Below are 20,337 nucleotides of genomic sequence, written 5' to 3' on the forward strand. Positions count from 1 at the left end.
GAGGTGAATAATATTTGGTGAGATAGTCAATCAATTCTCTTAAAATTAATATTTAAAAGACATTTAAAATAATTTATATATCAATTTTAATACTATGACAGTCAGCAAGCAATTCAGATAGAGCTCTCACTTAGTCCTAAGTGCTGTGTCAAAGGGAAAAGCAGCAGAAATGGGGACATTGTACCTAATGGTAATTTCTTATGAACAAAATGGAACAAGGAACTTGATGAGACTTGTCTGGAAAAGGCAAAGAGGGAGGATAAGGAATGGTAAAGCGATGATTATGAGCAAATACATATAATTAATATATAATATATAATTACATATAAATACATATAATTGTTAACATGAAATTCCCTTGTGTAATTAATTGATGTCAAGTGCAATACTTTTACTCTGAATGAAGTGAGGGCATCTTCACTTTGAAATAATACTATTAAAAACATTTTAATTCTTGAAATAATTTTTAGTTAAAGAAAGCAGAGATAGAATGACTGCATAGTGGTGTCTGTCTTGGAAAGCACTGGAATAAGGAATGATGAGCTGATTAGCAATGTGTCGAAAAATCTGGTAAGGAATGACCAGATTTTCATGTTTGAATGGCTGCCATGATAAAGGTGTAATAAATTTCACCCAATCCATTGGAGTTCCTGGAAGGAAACAAATGAGAAGTAATTTACTGTTCATTGACCATCAGTGTCATAGTTGTACCTAATATTAGGAAAGAGAGATGGAGAACATTCCAGTTTTGAAGACAGAAACACTGAATGCTAAATATGTAAATTAGCATCTTAAATTGCACCTGGAAAGTTAAAACAGATTGTATATATGCATCTTACCTTGTCTCTGTGATAATTTTCATGCTATTTAATATATATTTAATATATGCTATTTCTCTGCTTCCATTTTCTTCTCTATTTTTTTACTTAAATCGCCTTTTCATTTCTTATATTTCTTTACTTACAGTTTACTTCTTAACTCTTCTTCCCTTTCTATCCCCTTCCCTCCTCTTAATGTATCCATTCTAATTCTTCCCTCCCTCCCTTCTTCCCCTTCTCCTTCATTCCCTCCTTCTTCTCTCCCTTCTCCTTCCTTTCCTTCCTCTCTCTCTTCCTTCTTCCCTTTCTTCCTTCCTTTCTTTCCTTCTTTCATATATATTTTTAAACTTCATACTTCTTCCCTGTTTTTGAAAAATTAGTATTGCCTGAGCTCAAATCAAACAGGATAGACACTGTTTCCTGTACATTTTGTCTATGATTTTCTTATTCTAGTCCCATCAGTTCAAATGGATACTGACCTAAGGAGTACTATGTGATTATAAACAAGTGATTTCATGGCACTTCTGCCTCCAAGTGATTGATGTAAATCTGACATGTACCACACTGGCAGAGGTATTTGTTTCATAATCAGTAAATATGACATTTGGAGTGTAAATTCCTATTACTTGAACACCAGTAACATTATTGTGGTAGTTTGAGTTACCTGAAGTTGAGAAGCGATTAAAAGTGAAGCCATTCTTGGTCTATGTGTCATTAAAAGAAAAAGAAAACGTGTTATTTTTGTGAGCGATGACTTCTCATTTATTCCCCAAAGTCTAAATATAAACGTGCTACACAAGACAGTTTATCCCAGCTATTCTGAGCACACTAAGAAATTTTGCCAGGTGCTGGTGGCTCACATCTGTTTTCATAGCTACTCAGGAGGCTGAGATCTGAGGATCATGATTCGAAGCTAGCCCAGGCAGTAAACCCATAAAATACTCAGAGCAGCTGGAAGTGGCTCTGTGGCTCAAGTGGTAGATTGCTTGCCTTGAGCAAAAGCTCAGGTCAGTGACCAGATCCAGAGTTTAAGCCCCAGGACTGGCAAAAGAAAAAGGTTAGTTATTGGAATATTTAAGATTAAAATCATAGCCAGTTTCTAAAATATTCTGAGAAGCACAGAGTTCTGTATAGTACATTTCCCAGTGAGTCTCATTTTTCAATGATTAGTGTCACAAAAGTATTATTGTTTTCTCCCATTTCAAAATTGCTATGTGATGTTACCCCTGTTTCCATTCACATTTTATGTGTTAAAAATGAATGATATCTGTCAGAAGCTAATGGCTATTTGGCATTTTCATCTTGTTATTTCTTAGAGGACAGTTCTGTAATCCTCAGCTATAGTATACCATTATGTCAAGAAGATTAAATGGAATTGCGTAGCATACTCATTGTTCTATCCCATTTCCAGGTGAAGACCCTGAAACCAGAAGAATGAGAACGGTGAAGAACATAGCAGACCTCAGGCAGAATTTAGAAGAGACCATGTCGAGTCTCCGCGGGACCCAGATCAGCCACAGGTTGTCCCCCTAGTTTCTATCTTTGGACCACTAAAGATAAAAAAATAATTCTACAGTCAAATATGTACTTCCTCTTATAATGGAAGGAAGATACATTACCCTTCGTTATTTTGTTCCTTGAAATTTCTGTGAAAATTAGTGGTAATTCTTAAACTAAAAATAGAGGATTTTTTTTTAAAAAAAATCTGTTCATCATATAGTTTCCTGATACAACTGAATTAGCACTACTAAGGCAGGTGCATGCCTGCTCTTGGAGAGTCTAGGATGGGGCACAGAACAACATTCAAGAGTAGGTGTAGGTAGCTTTCATGATCTGAGAAGTTTACAGTGGGCTGTTGAAGTTATATTTTGGGTTTTTTTGCCTGTCCCAGCACTTCAACTCAGGGCCTGGGCACTGTCCTTGGGCTTTCTCAAAGCTAGTGCTCTGCCTCATGAGCCACAGAACCACTTCTGGCCTTTCTGTATATGGTAGGGAGGAACTGAACCCAGGGCTTCATGTATAGTGGTCAAGCACTCTAGCACTAGGCTATACTCCTGGCCAAAGGTGTACATTTTTAAAGAAGTAAAGCAATATTTGTTCTATAATGATGTAAACAAAGAACAGCTGCAAAATGTGTGTCTCCACATTTTGACATCTGCAGAAGTGATTAGAATCACAAAGTAACTGATTTGATAATTTCTCATTCATGAATGAAACATATGGTTAAGGAACACTTGAATCTGCCCTTTCCTGCTCTCATGCATCTGAGTAGAATGATCCCTCCGTTTTGGTTGCCAGCACCCTGGAGACGACATTTGACAGCACAGTGACAACGGAAGTAAATGGAAGGACCATGCCAAACCTGACCAGCCGCCCTTCTCCCATGAGCTGGAGGCTGGGCCAGGCATGTCCCAGACTACAGGCGGGAGATGCGCCTTCCATGGGCGCTGGCTACCCTCGCAGTGGTACGAGTCGATTCATCCACACAGACCCGTCCAGGTTCATGTACACAACACCTCTCCGCAGAGCTGCCGTCTCTCGGTTGGGAAACATGTCACAGATCGACATGAGTGAGAAAGCAAGCAGTGACCTGGACATGACTTCCGAAGTGGATGTTGGTGGATACATGAGCGATGGTGATATCCTTGGGAAAAGTCTGAGGGCAGATGACATCAACAGTGGGTAAGTGGTGCAGATCCTCATACCTTGGCGCTTGCCTAAACTACAGAGGCGAATGCAAGTTCTCCACGAAGGTCGTTAGAAAGGGGAGTGGTGTAATTTGATTTGGGGGCTTCTCCTGAGCTCATGCATGGAGGGTCTATATTCAGGTTTCTACAGATTCTGTATATCATAAAGCTTGATTAAACTTTCCTATTGTGTTGCAGTGATTTGCATATGCAAATCAGCAACAGATTTTTGTACAGTTTTATGGAAAAGGAAGTGGGAAGGAAACAGGGGAAGTTCTGTTGAATTGCATGGATTTCTCTTTTGGCTCAGGTTGCTTAAAGCTGTTTAAAGGAAACATTTTGTGGCACTTTACTCCCAGTTGAAACAGAAGGAATGTCATGTTAGTGTTTAAAGTTGCAGTGTATTTATTCTCTTTTGATGTAATTATTTAAAAAAAAAATCTTAGTCTTTGTTCTCCTGTTTCCAATTACATTTTTAGATATGACTATAATACTCAAAGTTTTTGACACTTTAGAATACTTAGTTCTATTGGTTTGTGAATGTGATGGAGGAATAAGGAATATGCTATTATAATTATATAAAACTAAGCATTCTACTAAAATTATTTGCAACGATAGCTTTATTTATATGATAGACTGTGAGGTTGAAATGGAAAACATGAGCTAGATCTACTCCCTGGCCAGACATGTGCCAGAAAAAAGTTGAGTTTGAAGGCATCTATTTATTCATTCATCTTTTACGTTGTATAGAGGTTCAATTCAATGCCAAAAAAATATGTGTGCCAGGTATCTTGATCAGTGTTACCTTCCTTCATTACTTTCCTCAGTCTCTTCCCAATTCACCCATCTCTTCAATTTACCTGGTTCCATCTTGTCATTCAGCACATTTTCACAAGAGTACATTGACTATTATTTCAACTCAGCAGGGAAGATGACTTGTGATGTCTATGCTACCACTTCTTAAAAATTAATCACAAGGTTTAATTTCTCTTCACAAATCTTGAATGACTTCTTGATTAAAAGGACAGAAGGCTCAACAAACGCAACATGAATGGCGATGGTTACTTTAAGCATTTTTTCCCTCAGTTCACTACAATGCATGCCATGAAGTTGATACGAATAGGAATGAAGTTTCATCTTGTTCTTATGTACTCTAGATAGTAGATGGTTGGGAAAATTCCTTAATTTGTACTCTGAGAATTCAGAATTCCTTGAAGCATGCAAAGTCTTATCTTTTTCCTTCTCTTTTTGAAATTACTTTCCACTCTTGGGAATGTGAACTCTGTCATATTGAGGAATTAGAGAAAAGATTCTCACATATGTTGAGGCTGAAGAAGTATCTGCTTATGATACAGAAATAGAACACTGGAAATGGAGGGAAAAGTTATATATTTAATTGGATAGAAATTAAATTTAAGTTAATTTAACTTTTAAGTGCCACAGTGATAAGTATTTAAAGCAAGCATAAAGTTCAGTACTAAAATTCTGCATGAATCACGTGATCTAAACATATGTAATCTCAGAATTCTAAGAGGTGAAATAAGCAAGTTCTCAATAACAGAATACAGACTATTCATAACAGTGGAAAGGCCAGAGTACTTTAGCTGGGTTGAAGATGTCCACTTTGTGATCTAAGGTAGATTCCACATCTTAATCCTTCTAGTTACATATGCACGATGTAAGACACCTTTATTGAATATTGTTATTTCTTATGGCTTTACCTCAGAATACTAGCCAATATTTATATACTTACTCCAGTCTGCCACCTAGAAGTATGTATGGTATTATCATCCCATTCTTCAGCTGAAGCAACTGAGTTGTTTTAAGACTTGCTAATAAACAAGAGCACTGACTTCAAAAAGTGCAATCTGTCTTCAGTTGGTGTTTTTACTATCAGGAGGTCTTCATGCTTAAGTTGAGGTCATCAGGGGCTAGTTTTATTTCATCCATTTCATAAAAGTCACACAAGGCAACTTTTCATTTTGAGCATAGTTTTCTTTATGAACACATTCTAATCCAAGGGCATTTCTTCATGCTATCTGTATTCCGCTGAATAATGATGATGAACTGTAATTCTTTTGTGGCTTGACAAAATCACTTTAAATTTTCTTTGTGTATGTGAACTAGAAATTAGGTAATTGTGACATACAGCAGTGGAAATGTGACTTTTGACTATCAAAACAGAATTCTAGGAAGATGAGGATTATTCTAAAAATTTATATTGGATGATATGGACAAAGTATCATTTTGTACAGGTTTTGAACCTTCCCAAGTCCTGTGTAAAATAGAGCCATAAAACATAATTATATTTTTAAATGATGCTAATATATAATCTTATCTCCTACATTCAAGTACTTGGAAGTAAGCAGCATGGAACCAATGGACCAGACTAGAATCAGCATTAATGTAAGAGGAAACAGGTGCTAATGTTGGGACATTTTTGTTTCTTTGTTGTCTTTTTTGATGTTGATTTCCTGGTTCCAGGGCTTGCACTTTGGAGCCTTGTGCTTGTTGGCAGGCTATGCACCACTTCTTCCATGCTTCTATCCTTTTTTTTTTTTTTTTACTTATTTTTTGGATAAGATTTTGCAGTTATGTCCCTGCTAGCTGCATGCATGCATGCAGTCTCTGCGTAGCTGAGTTCTGAGATATGATTCCCCCATGAGCAGTTTGTTTGTTGAGATGGAGTTCTCATTAACTTTTTTTTGTCCGGGCTGGTTTCAAATCTCAATCATACCACACATATAGCTGGGATTCTACCTGTCTGCCACCTGACCCCTCTCACAATGAGAAATCTGCTAATACTAAGAATAAGTTAAAACTCAAACTAGCTAACAAATACTGACTGGGAAATACACACAAATTAGATGAAGGTGAGAGAGATTTTATCCACTTGACTAGCCAGTGAGTGTTACAGGGCTTGTGGTCATGTGTGTTTAGAATAGCACATCTATTCCCCGTGATCTGTTTAAATGACCCAGCTACCAATCCTGTCAAGAACAAGGAGCCAACAGAGAAGAAAGGATTTGAGAACTAGAATCAAATTGGACAGGATATGGAAATAAAGATAATTATAGACAAGGTCTTGATGAACGTGAGAGAAGCAAATGGAATGTAAAAATCTCAAAAAGCAAGCTTCCCAATATTTCAACTCCAGTAAAATTCTGTTATAGCTTTTGTTAGCTCCTGCTATGTGAAATTCAAGAGCTACTTAAGTCAATTTCTTTTTATTTATAAAAATTAATATCAGAAAACAAAACACAATTCTCCATATATCTGATTATTACATGCTTATATATGTATATATGCAATATATACTGTATATATAACAATAAAGATTAATATCAGTGAAGATGTAATCAGACAAAAAAGAATATAATTGTAAATAACTAAATCACATTTACATAGATTTCACAGATATAACACATATACAAAAACATATGACTGATAAACTTAATAATATGGCACTTATTAATTAAAACCAGCATTAGCAGTCATTCTTTTCACATTCATTGGTTCATGTAAACATGCCAAATACTGACAGAAGTTCTCAACAAATACTCCCTTATAAAAATAGAGTTTTACAAATAGAGTTTTACAAAGTGTTTTGAACAGTTTTTTCTTGACTAGTAAAATTGAATATGGTCGTGCTTTCATGATTCAGGGTTTCTCTCTTGATTATAGAACCTAATAAACTATTGCCTATGAGCACACAGAGACATGTAGATGGTAGATGTGTTATTCTAAACAGGAGGAAAGGATGCAAAAAACTCAAATGCTTATGATGGCCAAATCAAGTAAGAAACTATAGTATACTTGTAATCTGGAGCTGTATAACACTAAATTAATAACACAGTGATACATATTAAGATAGATGAATTGCAAAAATACACATTTGCGTGAAAGAAGCAAATCACAAATGATTGGTTATCTTGGTTGCCTAAAGGGAAAAAAAATCATGTGATACTAAATATGTCATAGTGCACATACCCATGTGGTAAAACCACAAAGAAGAAAAAAAGAATGATTAGTGCAAAATCTATGATAGTAGATCTCTCTGAAGGAGTTATGAGGCTATGAATGGTAATGTGGAGGTACGGAAGATACTGAAGATACTATAGTCAATATTATTTTATTATTTAGTAGATACTTTTATAGATTGTATATACTCTTTCCTAATTACAACATAGTTTACTATAAACCTTTTTAAAAAATACATGGTGCTGATATGGTAGTGCTATAGGTTGCCATTACAATAACTCAGAAAAGGGAATTGAGCACTTTTTTCCTTTAAGTAGAATGTTTCCATGCGTCAGTGAATTTAGAAATGAAGTAGAGTGATTGAGCTGATTCCATCTTAGTGTGCTTAGAGGCTGAGAATGAGAATCAAGTCTGATGTAAGCTGAGGTGAACTAAGGGTGTATATTTATTTGACTACATTAGCGTATATAAAAAGCAAGTATTAATAACACAGAATATATGCATATATCAGTTTTATTACTTTTTAGGGCTTAATATGATCAAAGCAAATTACACATGCATGAAATGTCACAATGAAATCCCTTACTATGTACAGTGTAATACATGCCAATAAAAATAAAAGCAAAGGGGTTCTCAGCACACTAGGGGTCCTTTGTAATCAGTTCTACCTTATCTGTAAGATGGTTATGGGAAATTCAGATACTGAAGCTCTTTAATATCTCCTTCTAAAGCATGTGGAGTGCCATTTCCTAGAAATTTTAACTTCAAATAAGTACTGTGTTACAAGCATAGTACTTTGCTGACTAGCTTTCTCTGATTGGGAAAAAAACAAAAATGAATACCCATAATTCCTGAGTTTTCATTACTAGCTACATGGAGAAATGATGAGCTATGTCTTCATCTTAAATTCTGAAGAGAAAAAAAAAACATTAGCTGAGTTCCATTTTGGCTGAGATTGAACACCATTTGAGTTCCAATAGTCAAGGAAGCAGTGTGACCCAACAGGATTCATTCTGTCAGGATCTACTGCCCCTGTTAATAGTAATGGCTAGTTGATGACAAGGAGATTCCCAGCAAGGGAATTAAAAGGCCAGTGTAGTTCTGCTGTGCAGACAACATTGTGTGGTAGCTACCTTCATGGTTTCTGGAACTCACTTTCTAGATTTCTTTCTCAGATCTTAGGACCACATATACTTAACCTTTTAGCACTTGTTTTTTGTTCCACCTATGGTAAGGGGATAATACCTTTATTACATATAAGATGTTTCTGGTAGGCCTTGGCAACATGTTGAACAGTCTAATTCATTTCAATTATTATTTGATAATAGTGTAGCATAATTCTTAATAATCAATAATGGTTTTTTCCAGCAGTTTTGAAGTTTACTGATTTCCTTCATTGTTTCCAAACATGGCACCTAAAAGACTAAATTGTCTTGCCCTGATTTAGTAAAAATTGCATTTTTATAACCATGTTCCAAATGTTGATAGTGAGAGAAAAATAGCTTCTCTCATGGGATAGGTACAATAAAGAATGTGATTTCCCATTAATACTGAAAGATTTTTTTAACATCTTCCTCTGGAGAAAATTTACGGAGAAAATATCTTCTCACCAAGTTTCCTCAGCAGTTAAGGAAATTTGCTTGTTCAGGAACTTCATACTGATGGGATAGTTAGGTTTTCTGTTGATTAATTGTACATCTGTTTTCAGATACATGACAGACGGGGGTCTCAACCTGTATACCAGAAGTCTGAACCGATTACCAGACACAGCGACTTCCAGGGATGTCATCCAGAGAGGTGTTCATGATGTCACCGTGGATGCAGACAGGTAATTCTATCTTCAAGTATGAGGATGGGAAATTCATAAGGAAATTTCATTAAAAAAGGGTAACAAGAATTTAGTCTTAACCAAATGATTTTAGTTCTGATGTAATCACTTTTAAAAATATTTTAAGTAAGGGATTTCATTTATATGACTATTTTGCTTATGCAATGCTGAAAATTTGTGTTACTTATGGAAAAATTTCATAATGCATTATCTGAGCCCAGGTGTTATTGGTTCATGGTTCATGCCTGTAATCCTAGTTAACTTGAAAGTAAATCTAAGAAGATTATGATCTTCTTAGATGAAGACTAGATCAAGATCTTCCTAGATCAGTAGTTCAGACTATCAATCAAAAACCTGAGACTATCACAATTAAAAATATAGATACTTAATGTACTATGTTATTTCTCTTCTCTTTTTTTGCCCTTTGGTTAATCTCATATTGTTACTCTATCTGACTTTGTTACCTGGTATATTTTATATACATTTATTTGTTTATGTGAAATAGGGAAAGGAAAGGGGTAAACAAGATGATTGGGAGGGGGTAAGGGGAGGGAAACGGGGACAAAACATGAGAAGACGTATCAATGTGCCTACTACCAGGCAAATGTAACTGTAATCCCTCTATATATTACTCTGACAATAAAAAAATAAATGGACAAGTAGTACGTACCCATCATCCTAGTTAGGTAGGAAGTATAAATAGGTACATTGCATTCAAGGCTGACTAGGCATATATTTGAGATCCTATTCAAAAGCTAACAAAATCCATGTAGAGACAGCTGACACGTATAATCTTAGCCAATCAAGAGGCTGAGATCTGAAGGGCACAATTCAATACTGGCCCATGCAAGAAAGGCTATCAAAGACCTGGCAGTGAAGCTATGGTTCAAATAGTAGAGTGCTAGCCTTGAGCATAAAATCTAAGGGAAATATTTAGGCCCTGTACTGCATGTGTACACCCCCTCCACACACACCAAAATAAAATTGGGTAGGGTATAGCTAGGTAGAACAAGACTAGAACCAGTAGCACAAGGCAGTAATCATAAGGCTCTGAGTTCAATCCCCAGAACCACCCAAAAACTTAATATCACAGAAAGAAAGCTTGGAAGTATAAATTCATTTTTTTATTTTAATGGAACCATGATAATAGATATTTTCAGTTCACGTATCTTTAAATTTACCTGGAGACTAATGATATAAAAATGAAAACATAATTTAACTCATCAGATATATCAAGCTCCATGCTTTTCTCGAGGGTGTTGTTGAAAACATAAAATTCTTGCTTTAGGGAATTTTCTACTTCTCTGTTCTTAAAGGGGTGAAAATCTGCGTGTGTGCGTGCGTGCGTGTGTGTGTGTGTGTGTGTGTCTGCATAGACATTTTCATTACTTTGTGGAATTATTCTGCTTATTTTATCAGAATCAATACTCGGGGACATTTTTCTTTACACAGTAATATCTTAAAATACATTATTAATGTAGTTTTGTTTCTCTCTCAGTCAGAAATCTCTTTTGAGAAACAGGAATTATCTGTTTCCTTATATCAATACTCCGAGCAGATGTTTCCACAGCAGATTGGATACCCTTCTTCCTAGCCACTTTCTCTCTGTCATCATGGTCTACCCATGAGTTAGAACCCTTACCAGATCCATCACATGCAGAGGTGTTAGGTGCGTGGAGAGCAGGGAATGAACAAGTGAATGGATGTAGGCTAGCTATTCATTACACATACGTTTTCATCTACGCTAGCAGAATGGACTAATTGGGAAACAAATCAAATGAGGACAGGAATGAGTCAAAATACAGCAAGAGTATCCCGGAGACAAGTAATGGGTTATGTGTCAAAGTAAGAGACAGTACTTCAAGAGGGAGAAAGCTAAGGCTAGGCTACTTTTTTTTTTTTGAAACTTCTGACTTGTACATTGTTACATGACTGTGGCAAAAATGAAAGGCAGGAAATCTTTTTCTCTTTATTAAGTGAAGCTTGTGCCTGCAGAGCCTAGGAATCAGCACAAAGAAGATGGTTGGGAAATAACTGAGATATCTGTGTGGCTGGGGTCTGGCTGTGGAACCTCATAGCAAAAGAAAATACAAGTGGGCCGGGAGTTTGGCCTAGTGGTTAAAGTGCTTGCCTAGCATGCATGAAAACCCGGGTTCGATTCCTCGCTACCACATACATAGAAAAAGCCGGAAGTGGTGCTGAGGCTCAAGTGGTAGAGCTCTAGCCTTGAGAAAGTCCAAGGACAGGGCTCAGGCCCTGAGCTCAAGCCCAGGACTGGCAAAAAAAAAAAAAAAAAAAAAAAACTTATAATGGGCCAGGAGTTTGGCCTAGTGGTTAAAGTGCTTGCCTAGCATGCATGAAGACCCGGCTTCAATTCCTCGGTACCACATATAGAAAAAAGCCCGAAGTGGTGCTGAGGCTCAAGTGGTAGAGCTCTAGCCTTGAGAAAGTCCAAGGACAGCGCTCAGGCCCTGAGCTCAAGCCCAGGACTGGCAAAAAAAACCCGAAAATACAAGCATGCAGTTTTGTGTTGTTTTGTTGTTTTGTATTGGCAGTGCATTTTGCTTTGGGGATTTTTTTTCTTTTTGGAGAAGAAAAGGACAAGGCAGAAAAGGTAGAAGGAAGAGTTACCAAATGCAATCTTGCTGTTCAGCACAAACTATAAAAAATGAGCTGTCTGATTTGTAGGGAGGAATGGAAGTAGAAAACTGGAAAAAGCGAAGGAAGAAGTGACATTGTCTAAAAAATAAATGTACTTATTGCCTGACTTATGAAATAGTAATCTCCCCACACAACAACTTAATAAAATTATATTTTTAAAAACGAAACACAAATAGGCATTGAATAAGTTGGGGACTTCCAATAAAATTAACTCCCCCTGTGTGGTACCTGAACTCACAGAAACACTTGAGATATATTAGCAATGCAAGAATCAGAAAATCTGGTGCTGGACTCCAGCATTCTATGCTTTTGATCAGAATAATAATGCACATAACGATCAGATTCATATGTACAATTAAAGTTCAAGAAGCACATCTGGAAATGACTAAATAAATGCCAAGCATACTATAATATAACAAAGAGAATACATCATGCACATTGAAACATAAAAGATGATAGTTTGAAGTTTTCATTTACTTTATTACTTATGTTTTATTATTTTCTCTTCTCCTGGTGGCACTGTCTATAAATTAGGTCAAGTCTTGGCTTGATGCAAATGATCTTGTAGCTAAACTAAACAAGCTGTTTACCCACAAATCTTAGTAAAAGTTTCTTTAAATAATATGCCAGAGGCCAATGACTCAAATCTGTGTTCCTAGCTAGACAGCAGGCTGAGATATGAGGTTTGTGGTTAGAATCCAGCCTCGTCAAGACAGTCCATAAGTCTTTTATCTCCAATTAACCATAAAAAAACTGGAAGTGGTAGAGTGCTAGCCTAGAGTAAAAAAAGCTCAGGAATAGTGCCCATGCTCTGAGTTCAAGTCCTAGAAGCAAACAATACACACAGACACACATGCTTGCATGCACGCACATGGGAGGGGGGTCGGGGGGGAGAGAGAGGGAGAACAAGAGGGAGAGGAAGAGGGAGGGAGGGGGGAGAGAGAGAGAGAGAGAGAGAGAGAGAGAGAGAGAGAGAGAGAGAGAGAGAGAGAGAGAGAGAGAGAGAGGGAGGGAGGGAGGGAGAGAGGGGGAGAGAGAGAGAGAGAGGAGGAAACTCAGAAATAATATGAAACCTTTTAGTAATTTCCTCATTCTGGAAAATTTATAGAACACATCTCAGGTGATAATGCTACCTAAATGACGTGCCATCAGCCAGGGAGAAGCTCCTACCAATGGTTGTTGACTGTAAAGGAACCAGGGAACCACATTTCTAAGCTTATTTTAATATAGGACAGCACAGATTTAGAGTTAGTCTTTCAGACACAACATCCCTGGCTATGGCCTCAGGCTTGGCTGAGTTCTTTTTTTTTTTTCTTTCTTCCTTTTTTTTGTAGCAATTGATTAAGTTGTGTTTAATCTCTTTGTGAATTAGCATTGTGCAACACAAAATGTTATATGTGTATCTCTGATGTAGACTGAAAACAAACCCTGAGCATGAACCAGGATAATGAATTGAGGAATTGAGGAGGTGCAGGGGCTTAAGTAAAGGGGACAGAGAAGACTACTCTAAGACTGAGAGGCACAATTAGGGCTGAGATTTGGGAAAAGGAGAAACGAGGGAATGGAGAACAATATCAATTCTCACAGAAAAGTGAACTTTGGCAACTAGTTTTCATTTAGTGTGTCAATGAAGTGCGGAGGGATTCTTCTAGGTTGTGGAAAGATGAGAAGAAAATGGAAGCTTCATGTGAGTGGAAACCAAGAACATGAAAGCAGCAGAAAAGGCGAGGCAAGAGGTCATCTGGAGAGAACACAATGGGTAGAATAAAGATTAATTGCATTGGTGCTTCACTTTGCTTCGTGTGGGGACATGAGAAGAGTGTTGGCAATCACACAAAAGTAAATTCCTAGAAAAAAAATTGAAGTGGTAATTCTCGAGATAGAAGAATCTAAGAAATTATGAGACTTCTGTAGATTTCATACCTACATTAACTCTTCATGTCACATGTGGAAGCCTTACTCCCAGTGTGATGGTCCTTGGAAGTTGGATTTGGGAGGTGATTGTAAGAGCAGAGCTCTTTGCAGTGGGCTTTGTACTCGCGGAGACACTGAGCCCCTTTTGCAATGTGAGGTTGTAGCAGAAAGATGGCGGTCAGTGAGACAAGACCTCAGCAGACACCAAATCAAAAGGTTGCTTAACTTATGACATCTTAGCCACCATTCATACGGGGAAATATATGTTGTTTAAAAGCCACTTAGTTGATGGCATTTATTATAATGCCAGCATTGCCACAATCTAGTTTTATAGCATTCCTTCAACCCCTGGTAGGAGCCTCTTCATCTTTCCCTCTTGCCCCATTGTTACACTGATCCCTAAAGAAGTACTTGCCTACCTCATGGCAGTCATAGTTTTCCTTTTCCACATATGTCATGTGAGTTGCAATAACTAATTGTTATTTTAAAATCTAATCTTGGCATGTTTACTCATGACTTTCAAAAATGTCAACATATACTATCTCAGAGAATGTACTGTACTTGGATTTGGCTGCCTCATGGAATATGTTGAACTGGGAAACTATAATTCAAATACTGATATGATGGCAGATAAAAGCATTTGGCAAGTGCAGGGAGAGTTATTAAAAATTTACATGCATCTCAGATTATTAGCAGTATTCTTTATACATATGGGTCCATACTTTTATTCACAGCAATTATCTACATATAGCATTGTTAGCAATGTGCAGAACATTTCATTGCCATTAAAAAAAAGAATCATAGAAAATGTTGCTATAACCATTTGGGGTGTCACCTAGACTGGTGGAAGGCCTTTACTTTTCCTGTGCCTATTCCAAACTAAACAAAGTCAAAGTCAGTGATTTCTCCTAAAGTCTTAGGAAGCTTATCTCAGGAGTCAGATTCATTTTGCTTGCCACTAAATTGTGCACTCTGTAATTATTCCTTCTGTTCCACATTGGTTTGTTGTAGAATCAGTCTCTTCCTCTATCTTATTTCCTTTATTAACTCACTCATTTTCAATAGTAATTAAAAGCACACACAAAAATGTTAATAGGATGAGATGGAAATAGGTAAGTTAGATATAATTACTTTATTTCAAAACCTAATGATCTGCCTTTTATCCTATGGCTCCTTAAGTAGAAAGAATTCAGTGAAAAATTATTAGGGAAAAAGCCTACCTCTTTTTGTCCTCTCTGCTCCCAACCTACTCTGCTCACCATTACAGGCCTTTGAGCAAATGCTGAACAGCTCTCGAATTGTCAGACCTAGCTGATTTCCTAATGAATCAGCTTCTTCTGCACTTCCTATAGTTCAGGAAAAGATCTTCTAGAATTCGTTTATACTATATGTAATAATAACCTGTAACACTGTATACACTGTACACATACAGAGAACCTACTCTCTGTATCTTACATTACCCAGGCCTTAGAACCTTTGATTCAAAGCATCATGGGATTCGTAGGATGGTTTTTCAATTCAATGAGACCAAGTTTGCATATGTTCATTTGTGTATGTCTGTGTGTGTGTGTGTGTGTGTGTGTGTGTGTGTGTGTGTGTGTGTATGCATGTGCATGACATTCCTGCTTAGGCTTCCTAAAGTCACAGGAGATGCTAGATAAATTCCACTACACTCAGCTATGGGGTTGGAGCCAGTGTGTTCAAGGATGGCTGGATTGTATCTGTATTTTCATGTTGTCTTCCCTCTGTATGACTGGGTTGAAATTTTTTTTCTTTTCTGTTTCAGGCTCTATTATTCATTCATTCCTTTTCTTTTTTTAAATTTAATTTTATTGTCAAGGTGATGTCCAAAGGGATGACAGTTACATATGTAAGGTAGTGGGTACATTTCCTATCGAAAAGGACCCCAATCTTAATGAGTAAGGCCCCACTCACAAATAGCTTTGTTTAGTCTAGATCTCACATTATCTTTGGTACCTTTGTAAAGTGCTTATCTTCCATTAATGTTTCATTGTGAAGGACTTTGGGATAGAACTAGAGTACAGGAATTTTGGGTGGGATACAGTGCAGCCCATAACATTCTCATGTACTTTCCACTCTGTCAAACTTGATCCCCATAAGAATGTCAAATAACAGGTGTGAAAGTTATATCTCATCCTTTCTTTCTGCCTGCCTGCTAATTAAAATCCTCAGCTTATCTCTAGGAGGCCTGAAGCCAGATAACAGACAAATGGAAGTGCAGGGAGACAATGGGAAGATAAACCTTCTGAGACTTGGTGCCCCAAATTCCACAAAACACCAAGACGATAATGTGGTCAACTGTCAATCTTTGGAATATTTTCAGTCACTTTAACCACAGGGCAATAGTATTTGGAAAAATCAGGTTATAAGAAAAAATATTAATTTGGATCTTTCTCATGTCAGCTTTTAATGCTCTTTACTGCTTAATTCCACAAATAGATCAAGAAAATACTTATGTGCCATAACACCGCCAGTGTCCAGGCATCACTCAGCATTGTCTGTACAATAAAAGTCACATTTGAAATCCCCAGCTGTGAGCATTCTTTGGTATTAGCAAGCTTCACAGCTTCTGCAGCTCAGATTGTCACGACCTGCAGAGTGGATGTGCCATTGAGTGGGATATGGAGTGCATGGATGGGCTAGCCAAGGACTCTAAAGAGGTCTGGTCTATTTTTAAATGAAAGGACAGTGTGAAGTTTGTAGATGCAAAGACTTCCATTTATACCTTAGCTCCCAGAAACTGCCTTTGGAAAATATCAGGATATAGTCAACCTACATTGAAAGATAAACGCTAGAAAGCAAAGCCTGATGCTGCTGTCTGCCTCTGTACTTCTGTTAATAACGTGCTATTGATACATTACTTTCATGAGAGATACATTTTTATCCGTAAAACCAGGCATTATTTCATGGTATTTGTTGTTTGACATTGAAATTTCATAATGCCACATCTGCCTTAATAGGACTATTATAAAGAATGTGAGACTGGGGCTTGGGCTCTAGTTCAATGGCTGAGAGCTTGCTAGGAATACTTAAACCCTGGGTACAATCCCCAACCTCCCTTCCTTCTCCCCCTCCCTCCCTCTCTCTATCTCTCTCTGTCAGTTGTGGAGCTTTAATTCTGTGCCTGGGCACTGTCCCTGAGCTCTTTAGCTCAAGGCTACCATTCTACCACATTGAGCCACAGCGCCACTCACCCTCCCCCCGTCTCTCTTTTGCATACACATATACACTGAATAAATAAAATAATGTCCACAAAGCATACAGTTCCATGTTATACAGTTCCAAGCATAATTATTTCTATGCATAAATATTAGTTAGAAGTTAATTAGTAAAAAAAACTAAACACCTCGTTATAAATAGGAAAACAAACACACATGAAACTTCTTTAGAGAGAGGGATGAGCTTATACTTAAATCTTTAGTGTAGCCACTTTCTATGAGAACACTGGAGAGGGTCAGGCTGCCTGGCACTTCTAGTTACTTCCCTGCATGAGGAAAACCTACACACTTACTGCTTAGGGCAGCAGAAAAGGGGAAGGTGATTTTTATTTCATTAACTACAGAGCAGAGGGTAGGCCAAATGCATTGTGCACACTGTATTCTGAATATTTCAGATTAGTCAGCTGCAGCATGGAGAATAAATGCGTTTATCATGCTAAATGAGTTTTGTTCACATTGTAATACCTTATGAACATGCCCTCCTCCCCATCCATTCCATTGACAGTAGCTTCTCAAAATATTCCCATATGGAAATTATTGAATCTCATATTTCAGACTAGAATAGTTTGAAGAAAGGAGTTATTTAATAATTACTTCACTGGAAAGTATCATTCTGAACTGTGAAACAATGTGCATGTGTGTCTTGTCTCTGATACTACCTACGTAGGAGGTTAAGGTCCAAAAAGACTGAGATTCAAAGCCAGCTAGGGCAGAAAAGTTTATGAGACTCCATCTTTGGAGTAACTAGCTAAAAGCTGCATTGGAGATGCTACTCAAGGGGTAGAATACCTGTTTACAAGGCTCTAAGTTTAAGCACTGGACCTGGCCAGAAAAGTATTTAAAAGATACAAATGACTGTCACATCACCTTAGTCAAGGAGCCAGAGGAACAGTCATCTTGAAGAAGCGTGTGTGTGTGTGTGTGTGTGTGTGTGTGTGTGTGTGTGTGTGTGTGTGTGAGAGAGAGAGAGAGAGAGAGAGAGAGAGAGATATCCTGTGCTCACACTGTCGTGCATGCACGTGAGTTGTAGAACATGAGCCTTAAATTTGCTTTTAACTATTTTCTATGTTAAAAATGCACTTTTGAATTTCACCTGCATAAATATTCTCTGCTGAAAAGGCACAATTATCACACTTTGAAGAGATTCTTTTCTTCTCATTTTTCTTCCATTGTAATTGTGGTGACAGCATCTTATTACCCCAGTGGGTGTCAGTATTGATGACTTTTACATTGTACTTTTACCCTTTATACTTTAGTTTCTATCTACAGTAGATCATAATCCTTGACTGGTTGCTATTTTGGAGTTTTTCAAAGATAGCAGGCTGATTTTTTATGGTAAGGTAATAGTGTTGAGATTGATATTTGTGATTACAGGAAACCTGGACTTTCTCTCTTGCCATAGTGTTGTTTTGCAGAATCCATTAGTATGTGTGGTCTGCAATGCAGAATTAATAATGAAAATCAAGACCTTGCTTCAGGTATAAACAATACCATCTAGTTGTCTCCAAGATGTTGTTTTATGACTTTATTTAGCTGAACTCATGTATCTGATAATAACAGGATAATTCAAAATTCTATCAACCATGGGCAATTTAACAAGCAAAATGGCACCTTGATGTGTTTTAGAGATTGTATATTCCTGTAATAAGCTATCAGATATGAAGATGAAAGTAGAAAGACAGGCTACAGAAAAGTCAGAAGTTTTATTTCTTGTTTTTTTTGTGTGTTTTCTTTTATTTTAGGAGACACAGAAGGCTATTTTGAGTCTTGTTTAGTGTCTATGCAAAATATTGAGTTACATATATTGTATCATCCCTCTAATATTCTTTGAACTGAATAACATTATACTGTAGTAGGAGAGAATAAGGTTGATTTTCTTTTCAGAGTCATATGTATATCCTTTTGTTAAAAGAATTCTTATGGATCAGAAGCAACAGACACACATGCCTTTGATCATTCTTCCTGCATAGGTACATCAATTGGGCTTGGCTGCTGAGGGCTGCTGGGCTCATGGCAGGAACAGGACTCATGCAGACCTAATGCCACTTGTATGGCAGGAGAGGCCTGCTCTCAGTTTGAGACTCCTCTCAGCTGTCCATCTTGTTTGTCTCTAGTACGATCTATTTGGAACAAATTTCTTTTCTTAAAACTCTAGCCTTGGCCTATTTACTTACAAGGAAAATTTGACAGAGCAGGTCTGAATATAGAAGAGAGATTTGTCTGAGTTTTTATGGTTTTGTTTCTATATAAAATGAGATGATGTATTTTTTTTTTCAAGAGAAGGGCCCAGAACTACCAGTTAATGTTCTTAGAATCAGAAGTCTTTAGTCCTGAGTTGTCTGCATTTCCCATTGTAGCCCACTCTGCATGTCTGCCTCTGCGTGTAACGCACAAAAAAAATTTTAAAAATTACCATATAAATGATTATGGCACCCCTAACTTCCTAAAAATAGAATTGCTAATTGGATCTTTTACTGGGTACTTTTTTAAAAAATGCCAGATTTGCTAACATATATGTATCTTCAAATATAAATACTGGGGCCAATGAATTATTTTAATCTTAGTCATTTTATAAAATTAATGGCCTGTTTTGAGAAGTATCTATGTACATGATTTCAGAAAAATTAATTCTTCAAACAAGACTTTTTCTTTTCTGACAAGTTTTAATCAAATCTTCTGATGTTTTGCTTCAGGCATGCAATTTCTGTTAGTCTCTTAATAAATAAAAACAGTATGAACTGCAGCTATCGTATGGTTCACATTTTACCAGAAGACATTTGATTGACAAATTGAGCTGCCAAATTTTAAGATAAAAATTTATTCTTGATGTCTGTCCTCAAAAATGTGTCATTCTGGAAATCTTCCATTTATAAACATTTCCATTTACATATCAAATACCCCCAGCCATCCCACTATGAATGTTACCATTTAAGGTTCATTTTCAGATAAATTGAGTGTTCGTAATCTTCACCGTAGAGTGTGTGGAGGGGGGGTAGGGGGGATTGTGTATTTGGTGCTGGTCTTGGAGTTTGAATTCATGGATCATACACTGTCCGTGAGTTTCATTTACTCAAGGGTAGTACTCTACCACTTAATCCCCAGCTCCACTCCACTTCCAGTGGGGTTTTTTTTGTGTGTATGTGTGTGCTCTTAATAGGAGCCAAAAGTCTCATGGACTTTCCTACCAGGTCTGGCTTTGAATCTTGACC

The 20,337-nt window shown here is 37.1% G+C and overlaps 1 protein-coding gene across 1 annotated transcript in view; it reads left to right on the plus strand.

The window, feature by feature from the left end:
• The window catches only part of Nav3 (neuron navigator 3), a 253,484-nt gene that overhangs the window by 130,790 nt on the left and 102,357 nt on the right, over positions 1–20,337 (plus strand). The window contains exons 10-12 of the mRNA XM_090328294.1: positions 2,230–2,338; positions 3,117–3,500; positions 9,195–9,314. Of these exons, the coding sequence (XP_090184420.1) occupies positions 2,230–2,338; positions 3,117–3,500; positions 9,195–9,314 (613 nt within the window). The remainder of the gene's footprint in view (positions 1–2,229; positions 2,339–3,116; positions 3,501–9,194; positions 9,315–20,337) is intronic.

The sequence above is a fragment of the Megascapheus bottae genome, chromosome 2 (genome assembly GCF_031878675.1).
Source record: "Megascapheus bottae isolate mThoBot1 chromosome 2, mThoBot2.hap1, whole genome shotgun sequence".
Classification (NCBI taxonomy): Eukaryota; Metazoa; Chordata; class Mammalia; order Rodentia; family Geomyidae; genus Megascapheus; species Megascapheus bottae.